Genomic DNA, 10,166 nt, shown 5'->3' with positions numbered 1-10,166 from the left:
GTGCAATACAAGGATGACAGAGAAGTCAGATCCCATAATGTATATGATATTAGTATAGGGCAATTATTAAGGAAACAACAAATAAAAGGTTTTTATTGAAAATCACGATAGGAATGTATTAATAACCTTAAATGCTACACTTTGTAATGAAAACTTTCCATTTTTTATTTCTTAACAGTAGCCGTAATGTATAAACTAAACTTTGAATAAGAATTATGCTTTGAAACAGTGACATAATGCTATAACATTACGAGTATGTCACTATGTCAAAGGCATGTCTTTGAAGTCTATGAGAAATTTGAACAAATTAAAAACTATATGTGTGATACTCGGCAATCAGCCAAGCCCATACGCCTATATCTGAGCTATATCCTATGGAACACGACAAGAAAATATTTTAAGGCAAACTGCATGATCAGTTTCACTTCACATGCTGAGTTAAAAATCTATTAACTTAGGAGTAACTGATACCATTGAAAAATCATAATTCTATTAGTCCCTAACTGATACCATTGAAAAATCATAATTCTATTAGTCCCTCTAGTTTTGCATTTTTGGCCATTAAAAAAATACTCACTCGGTATATCATAATTTGAATTCTTCAAGTGGGTAATAACTACATAAGAAGCTAGAACGTACATATCATTAGGCACTCCTTAGTCCTTAGCCCTTCCTGCTAAGATTAAGATCAGCTAATGCAGTGCAGCCTCTGTCATCTATATTACAAGTACACAACATAACTAGACCTCTTTCCGACGTGAAACTAAACACGTAAAAATTTATCTAAAATCAATTTTGAGCTTGGAATAAATTCTCTAATGTGAAACCAAACACACACTAAATGAACCTTATAGATGCTCTTGTTATCAGTATCAACCATGATTATAAGAAACACAAGTGAAAGATATAAAATCACCTGGTCTTGATCAGCACATTCCTGGTTAACACAGGAATCCACACCATCCATATTTTGCTCAGCTCCCAATTGTACCTCAAAAATGCCGTTTTCTACCAAGTATGCCTCATCCATTGCTGCGTGGAAGTCACTTGCTTTACCTCTGTATAGTTGGGTCTGCCCGGGGAATCTGAACAAAGACTTTTAATAAGTAAATACCAAACAGTAAACATTCTTACAGAAACAACTGCTGCCGATACACACCTGTCCATGAATTCCAAGAACGGAAATATCATCCCCTGCTTCACCCACGCATAGTCCTGCCCATCATCATTTTATTAGAAATATTTAGGCACTAAAAAACTCAAGTCTATGAACACGCACAGGTAAGAAATTTAGTAATGTTTGATACCCTTGTCATTTTTTAGTTTTTAAAACTGTTTTCTAAAACAATTCTACTTTACTCAACCAAAATTTATTAGGTTTTGAAAATTGTTTTCAAAGTATGAGTTTTAAAAAACCAAAAAGTAGAAACAGCCCAAAGATATTTCCTTGAATTGTCTGGGCAACCTTGTTTAGTTGAATTTTGAAAACTAAAATCAGTTTTCAAAAATAGAAATCAAACAAACTCTTACCCTTTGCTTTCCAATTTTGGAATAGCCGAAAAACATGACGCAAAGTGCACCAGGAACACAACAGCTTAAGACGGATTTGGGAGCTTGCAAGAGGGGATCAATGACTACAGCAGGCCAAGCAGGATGCTTCTTCCCACATTTTGCCCAAACTATGTCACCCAAAACAAAATCATCTAATTTGAAAATGTCTTTCTTTTTACCGTTTCCATCCACACCCTCAGAATTGGAACTATGTCCAGCGGCATCATTACTCTTTTCTTTAACCAATAACTTACGACCCCCGTTAACCGTCTTCTTAACAGTCTTAACCGAGAACTCGAAATCGCCGGACTCAATAGAATTTGGAGAACAAGGAGAATCTCTTTGATTTCTCTTGTCAGCAATGTATTGCAAAGTATTCTTATTCTCGTCTACAAGCCCGAAGCGTTCGTAAAAAACAGAATCACTAAACCTTCTGGGAAGCTTCTTAGCTCGACCTCTGGAAGGCCGGGGTGGTTGAACCTCTTCTGATTGTGGGACCAATCCTTGAATTGTGCCATTTGAGTCCACGGAATTTGAATTGGACTGAACCTCACAGGATCCAGAGGCTCCTCCTTCAGCAGAAGAAACCTCATTTACTCTCTGCTTCTTCTGAACCGCGGAATTATCGCAGTTTTCTGGCTTCGGCTCCTTCTGAATCGCGAGATTATCGCAGTTCTCTGGCTTATACTGTTTCCGCTTCTGAAGTCCAGTTTTCAAACTCCGCTTAATTATCATCTTTGAAACCCTAACTCCACCCAACCAAATCCGGCAATCTACGCCTTTGAATTAAAAAGAGGAAGCTTTGACTATGACTGTGAGAGTGTATAACAAACACAGAAAAATGGATCTGTCTAAAAAGAGAAACGTAAGAAAGGAGCAGAGATAATTCATGTATCGCTATAAACACAAAAAATATAGATTCATGGAAGTAATGGCTGATCGTGGTTGTGTTGTGTGACATTTGAAGAAAGTAAGGAGCGCAAATTTGAGGAAAGCGCGAATTCTCAAATTTCCTTTTTTGGCGCCAACAGTTGGGGGTTACGACTCAGTGCACAGTACACAGTACTCTTCTAGTTTTTTCAGTTACACAACTGATTCCTCCGCTTTTTTTAACTAACAATATTTTTTATTTTATATCATGAAAATGATATTGATATGAAATAGTTTAAATTATTTAAATTGAAAGCAGTTATTAACATTTATCATGAACACAAATAATATAAATATTTTTTTCTCAATATAATTTATTTTACAATCAAAAACAATGTTCATCTTATAATATTAACTATAATAAAATAAAACCTAACCAAGATTATTCAATTATATTCCCTGACAAAATATTCATGATAAATATATAATTTCAAGACTTTGTATTCTATCCAAAAATAAATAAAATATTTTAATATTGAAACCAACTAAACAAAAAACTTTGTGTAGCAACACATCACATATTAATAGTATAATAAAGTCACTTTTTAGAAAACGTTTGCCTCACAAACATGAAATAAAGGCATCGTAATATAATGGAAAATAGGAGATGTGTTATAGATCAAAACGAAGTAATTGAAGAAGTCTAATGGATTTCTGCACTGATGTTATGATGAAAAAAAAAAGTCAGAATAATAATTGGAAGATTTCTAAAAGAATAAAAAATAATGAATTCTCTCAAACATGGTCGTGAAATAATTTTCCTTACAACATCAAATAATATTGATAGGAGCACTCCATTAAAATATGCAGACAATAATAGTTTTATAAACACGTACCATTCACCCAGTATTGTAAAATAATGTTTTTTAAATATCTACAACAATAATAGTGTTGCGATTTATAATAGTATCTATCTTAAATTTTGAATCACAACGGCAGCCAAATCCATTTTACTGTTGCAAACACGACTCGCTTTTAAAGCTCTTAGATAATTGCTAAATTACTTTCTCAATAAAAAAACTATGAACACACTTTTTACCATATTTTTTTAAACACACATTTTTTAATTGGTTTGAAATTATTAAAAATCACAAAATTTTGCAGGTATCAAATCAAATTTAACAAAATTTTATAATTTTTAATAAATTTTAACAAATTAAAGAGAATATATTAAAAAATGTTACTAATACTCCTCATTGGCAATGAAAGTGTAATGCACATTTATCGTGCCAACCACTGTAATAAAATTCAATTAAATAGTTGCAAAAATTGTAGTAAAGTAATAAGAAAAGAAATTCAAAATTTAGATTGATTTTTTTTTTTATTAAAGACAGTTTTAGGTCAAAATCGATAAATTCTTCACACAAGATTCACTGAAGAGTAAAAAGAAAACATATATTCTTCTAAAAAAAATCTAAATCTTTCAAATGACTACTGTACCATAAACAGATTAATTAAGGATTAGGTGGGTGTTTGAATATCAATGAGACAATATGAATAAAATAAAAAAACAATGATGCAATATAAATATTCAGTGAAAGGAATTCAAAATCCTAACTCGCCCAAAAACCACAAGAGCATAGCTCAAAAAACATATTCACAAAACCTCTCAAAATATTTTTTTAAACTAAAACGAAATAACCCAATAATCCTCCATCTAATTATTCATTACTCTTCGAAAATGTCGCGAATTAAGATGACATCTCATTAACATCAAATGATTAAGATGGGGAATAAAAAAAATATTGATTAATAAATTACGAACCACAAAATATTAATCAAATGATGTAAGAGAAGTTGGGATTAGAATTCTACCTTAAGACCTCAAAATTGTTGTCAATGGTAAGCAAATCACGAACCACAACCCGATCTTGAATCCACAAATTCAAATGATCACAAGAGAAATATCTTAAGAGGCGTGACGGTCACTTCAATAACTCAAAAATTTTCTAGGGAGAAAAGGCGAGCAGCCCCAATTGAAAATTAGGGTTCAGTATAAATCACTCAGCACACATGGTTTAAATAAATATGAAAAATAAAAATATATTAATAAATAATTATCTGACCGTTGGAAATTAATGGATATTAAAAGTAGGTCAACACTGTAAATTAAAAATACTAACAAATAAAAAAAGTGTGAATATTAAATTAATAAAATTAACTTGTGAAATTTAACCTATGAAATATTCAAATATAGGACAATATTCATCCATAAGCAATAAAATGCAACGTTGTGATAGCTTTTGAAAATTAACCATTTGAAATATTCTAATATATAATAATATTCACTCAATATTTCATTGATCTGAAAATAATCATAAAGTACACAAGTAGGAAGTCATTCATAAGCAATATAATGTAATGTTGTGATAGCTTTTGAAAATTAACCTCTCAAGATAATAAAAAACGGCTCAAAAATTAATAAATATTTTATACCAATAAAAATTGAATGAAGTAGTAAAAGTTAGATGACATGTTGGTTACAATTGTATTTGCTGTGGCTGAAAAATTACCATGCCCACTATTTCAAATCAGGTTGTTAGATGATGTAACTATTGTGCATGTTTAGTCTCATACAATTAATTAATAAATATATATATTCCAGTCAAATCAAAATAATTTCCAAGCAGTCAAGTTTTCCAACTATAGTAATATATTATTTTGACTTGACTTAATTGTCAGTTTGTCTCTTTAAGGCTTTGATCACTGAAATTCAAAAAATATTTTTGAGACTTGCTATGATCATTCGACCCCCCTAAGGCACGAGAAAGTACACCCGGGTGGAGGACCTCTACTACTGGAAATTGGGAAATATTTGAAACTCACTACGACCACTTGATCACCCCAAGGTACATGAAAGTAAACCCAGGAATAAAGAGTTCAACTACAGAGTTTGAAAGTAAAAAAGTATAGTCTGCTTCGGCCACTTAGACTCCCTAAGGCATAAGAAAATACATCTATGAAAAGAACCTCGTTTATTGAAATCTAGATAAACATATTTTTACTACTATTAGTTGTTTGATCATTTAATCCAACTCCAAAACCAAAACCCATAAAAATAATATCAGGTCGGGCCGACTAGGCAAAGTTAGCAGGTTAGATTGAGTCATGCTCATCGCCAAAAGCTTACATGGTGAATTGGTAATCTCAAACATCATTCAGTTTTAACATTTTTTTATTTGCTTTGACAATTTTAGACCAAGTGTCTTTTAATGTTGAAAAGATGAGCTAGAGGGAAAAAAATAATTTAATATTTATTTAGATAAAAGTATTTAAATGTATCTTTTAATAAAGGAAAATATAGATTAAATTATTTAATATATTAGATTGTTATTTTTATTTTGAAAAGATATTAGTATAATAATATATTAGATTGATTAAAGATGATTATAATTAAAGATAATAGAAATAATAGATAAAGAAATATAGGTTAAATAAATTTTAAATTACGTATAATTCTTATATAATGATAAACAATTCATTCTCTTGAAAGCACACACATAAACGATTCATTTTGGTATTGGTGGGTTGCTCAAAGATTGAGAAAAATAAAGAAGTTGATAAATTCTTTTGATGCAACTGGTAGAGAAGAAGAAGAATAACAAATAATACAAATTTCTTGTTTCAAGAGGTGAGTAAAATAACTTTAGGATGAGAACCAATTTATATGCGTGTGTTATGTTCTAACCTCTGTGAATATTATATGTCAGTTATTATATTATGTATCTAAATGTTGTTATATGTGTGATTTCATATTATTAGTTGATTCTATTATTCTTGTGGTGTAATTTTGAAAATTATTATTGAATGCACGAAATTAGAAAGTTTGTTTGGTATTTTTTTAATGATATTCTTGTAATTTTGTGAGTTAGTCATCACCTTTTGGGAAGGATGATGATGTACATTTTATTATAACATTATAATATTAGATACTTTAATCTGAAAATGATAATTATTTATAGATACCTCCATGAGGGATGAGAAAGAAATTATGGATACCTCCATCTATGATGGGAAAGACAGTGAAACATCATACGTCATTGCATATAATATGAACTCATGCATTCTTTGAAGAATATAGAGTCTACACCAATTTCAGGAACCACAAAATTGAGTTTTGTGAATATCAGTATCACTAAGTTATATATGCTATATTTATTTGGATGCGATAAGGTATTGTCGTTTATTTAGATATTTTATTTATTCAAAATATTATGAATTGTGATTGTTTTAATATGATTTTTGGAGTGTATATACACACACATATATATAGTCTTATTTTAAATTTATTGCGAATATTATGATTGATTTTTCATATTATCGTGATTGAGAACAATACTATTTACGAATTTCTTTTAATTGTTATATTAACTGAAATTATTTTCTCATTATAAATGTTATTTTCAGGATATGAGACATAAATTGTTAAGTCTGAGAAGACTTCAAGATATAATTTTTTTAGTTACATTTATTTTAATTTTGTCAATACTTCAAAACAAGACATTAGATATGACTATTTTCGTTATATATTTAGCATTTATTTAGTTTAGATGTTCATATTTTAAAGATAATATTTTCTTTTATAAAAATTTATTTATTTAACTTATTTTATTTTACATAAGATATTTTCAAACTATTATAATTTTGAGATTTTATATTCTTTTTAATATATTTTATTACAAATTATTATTGTAACAAAGGGTATTACAAACAAATTTATAAATTCTACAAAAAGGAAAAAAATTGTAATAGTACATTTTAACTATTCACATAAAATATTCTTATTTATTTTAGCATAATTGATTTAATTTATAATGCATAGCAATAGTCAATCATTGGATAAAAAATTGGAAACTAACAAGTTCTCACGGTCTTATTTTTAGGTTTTGCATTTCCCTATTTTTTCTCAAATCTCTTACATGCTCAACCCATTGTGCCCACTATAGACGGTGATTTAAAAACAGTTAAAATGTTTATTATTCTTTCTTTTACATTTTCCGACACAAATTTCAAGGGGAAACTCATTTTGACAGAACTCTAACCATTAGCCAAATGGTTACAAAAACTCAAAAGGAAGTGAATCAAGTTTTGAAAACTTATTGAAAACAAATTTGGCAAATCATGAATGGTATATTTCTTGAAAAAATGCAAACATGATTAATTCAATTAATAATTATGTTTGTTTTATCTTTAATCTTTAAAATATTTTAGATAATACTTTAAACATTAAAAAAATCATATAAATATTATAAGAATGAAAAAAATAAACATTATTTGCAAAAATTAAAAATAAAAAAAATAATTTTGTGATGATGAAAATAAAAAAAACATAAAAATAGAATGATTAAAGATATATTTAAATACACTTGATATTTTTTTTATAATTCGTTTAGAGATTAAAAGTCAACAAGTGTTTTATCAACCAAATTTACGCAAAATGAATCTCTAGGAGATGGGGGAAAAATTGAATACAAATTTAAGTCTAGTTTAAGTGTAAATCAAATTACACGGCTCATATTTGAACATTAAATTATTATTAATCAAATATATAACATTGGGAAAAAATGATATCTTTGTTTACTATATTCCACAAGCACTCAGTGGAAGAAACAAAACATCCAATTACTTTATTGACGTTTGATTTTAGTCAGAGAATTAATTTTGATTTAAACTATGTTTAATAAAATTAGTTGAAAAAATAAAAAATTAGTCGGTAGATGAAAAGGTAGTTTATTGAATTATAAATATTAATAAAATTAACTATTAAAGTAGTTAAAAATTATAAAATGATAAAAAAATAATAAAATCATAATTTATTTAAAAAGATAATTAGAAAAAAATATATATTGAAGATAAAAATAAAAATAAATATAAAAAACTTAAAGTCGACTTTTAAAAAAACATTACTTTAAGTATAATTTCAAAAAATTATTAAGAAATTATTTCGTACAAGTTATATTTCTTTTGGATAAAAAGTTAAAGTTTACTTATTCATATAGTTTCGCATATAGAAATTGTTCATTTTAATCCTGCACGTACACTTTTTAATTTATTTATAATTTTTTTACATACACTTATTAGTCCCTACAATTTTGGAAAATTGGAACTAAAACAGATTAAACGAGCTTTAGATACGAAGATTAAAATATAAAAAGTTGTATAAACATAAAGATCAAACAAGTAATCAAATCAGAATTAATTCAAAAGAGAAAAATGACCATTGTAGCACCCGAACTTGCGTCCAAACATACACAGATTAAATACACCAACCCAGTGGTAAAGGTTAAACACAATTGAGATTGAGATTCTATAGAAAGTAACGCCATAACAAAAGGGATAACTCTTGCAAGCAACAGATGTTCTGTTTTTCTTTCCCAGCCTAGCCTGTATCATACAATCTATGGTTTCGGAAAACGAAAATGTTGTCCCTTTGTTTCAGCATCGATGAGTGGCTATGTCTTGTGATGATTTCAGGAATTTTATCATCCTTATGATCCATATGGCAAAGCACACTCACTCACTTAGAGCCTGTTTGAATAGAAAGGTAAAAGTGATTTTGAGAGTTTTTCAAAGCTTTTATATATCATATTTTCAGGAGAAAAACTCTCAAAAACCCTCTTGTATCCAAGCCAGGCATTGAAGTCTTAAACATTGCAAAACCTCTTCAATGACCATCTGAACCCTTGATCTCCGGTTACAGAATCCGACCCTCTTTCCACCTCTGGAATCTCTACGATTATATTTATACCCAACGGCTTTCTCGGGCACCCAATTGGCGGAGGCAAAGACGAAGAGGAGCAACCCTCACCCGCTTCGGAAACCGAAACCGAACCCGGTTCAGTGTCGGAAGAACCCGTGACCGGTTTGACCGGGGTTCGGCAGAGAGGACACGTGGAGTGCGACCCGATCCACGTGTCGATGCAATGAGCGTGGAAAGAGTGCTTACAATTCGGGAGCACGCGGCCCTCGTCGCCGTCGGAGAACTCCGATAAGCACACGGCGCAGTCCTGGAGAGAGCGGTGGGTGGCGGCGGAGAAAGTAAAAGTGGGAAGGGACTTGATGATGGAAGGGTCGAGGCACGGGTCGTCGAGAGAGGCGGCGGCGGAGGAATTGGTCGGAAGCGAATGAGAGAAGCGGCGGCGACGGCGGCAGAAGCGGACGTAGGTGTGGAAGAAAATAATGATTATTATGAGAATGAAGAGGAGAATGGCGGTGCCCACCATGACCTTGCCGTTGTGGGCATACTTGGATTCAACGTCTGGTTCCGTAGTCATGACGGAGAAAGAGTGAAGAGAGAGTAATGTGAATTTGACAATTTGTAATTTTAGTGGGAGCAAATGGGTCACTGGAGGAATTGCCCAATTGGAAGGCTTTTTATTTGGATCAAATCGATATATCTGCCTATATATATAATACGTGGAACCACTGATTGCTCATTACTTTTTATCTTTATATATTCTTACCACCTTCTTCGTGCAGATTTTTTTTTTATCTAAAATTGAATTTCAATGTTTATCTGCCATGCTTTTGTATCGTTTTGATAAGAATAAAGATTCTTTAAGACTCTCAAGGGTGTCTAGATAAACTCATTAAAGACAAAAAGATACTAAAAAGAAAAGAGAAAATTGATAAACATGATGAATAATGTGATAAAGAGAAAAAATGTGTATGTGTAAAAATAGAAA

At 30.3% G+C, this 10,166-nt stretch overlaps 2 protein-coding genes across 2 annotated transcripts; both read right to left on the bottom strand.

Moving 5' to 3' along the window:
- Positions 1-1,494: 1,494 nt before the first annotated feature.
- LOC114398883 (histone-lysine N-methyltransferase ATX3-like) lies at positions 1,495-2,372 on the bottom strand. The gene has a single exon (XM_028360990.1). It carries the CDS (start codon positions 2,284-2,286, stop codon positions 1,495-1,497), a length of 792 nt encoding a protein of 263 aa, XP_028216791.1. The 5' UTR covers positions 2,287-2,372.
- Positions 2,373-8,621: 6,249 nt separating this feature from the next.
- Positions 8,622-9,875, bottom strand: LOC114399276 (RING-H2 finger protein ATL5-like). Its single transcript, XM_028361430.1, has one exon. It carries the CDS (start codon positions 9,753-9,755, stop codon positions 9,126-9,128), a length of 630 nt encoding a protein of 209 aa, XP_028217231.1. The 5' UTR covers positions 9,756-9,875; the 3' UTR covers positions 8,622-9,125.
- Positions 9,876-10,166: the final 291 nt, after the last annotated feature.

The sequence above is a fragment of the Glycine soja genome, chromosome 19 (assembly GCF_004193775.1).
Source record: "Glycine soja cultivar W05 chromosome 19, ASM419377v2, whole genome shotgun sequence".
Classification (NCBI taxonomy): Eukaryota; Viridiplantae; Streptophyta; class Magnoliopsida; order Fabales; family Fabaceae; genus Glycine; species Glycine soja.
This window is presented reverse-complemented; position numbering and strand designations above follow the sequence as displayed.

What these genes read in the sequence shown, in the direction of transcription:
- LOC114399276 (XM_028361430.1), bottom strand. Translation starts at nt 9,755, where the DNA reads ATGACTACGGAACCAGACGTTGAATCCAAGTATGCCCACAACGGCAAG.
- LOC114398883 (XM_028360990.1), bottom strand. Translation starts at nt 2,286, where the DNA reads ATGATAATTAAGCGGAGTTTGAAAACTGGACTTCAGAAGCGGAAACAG.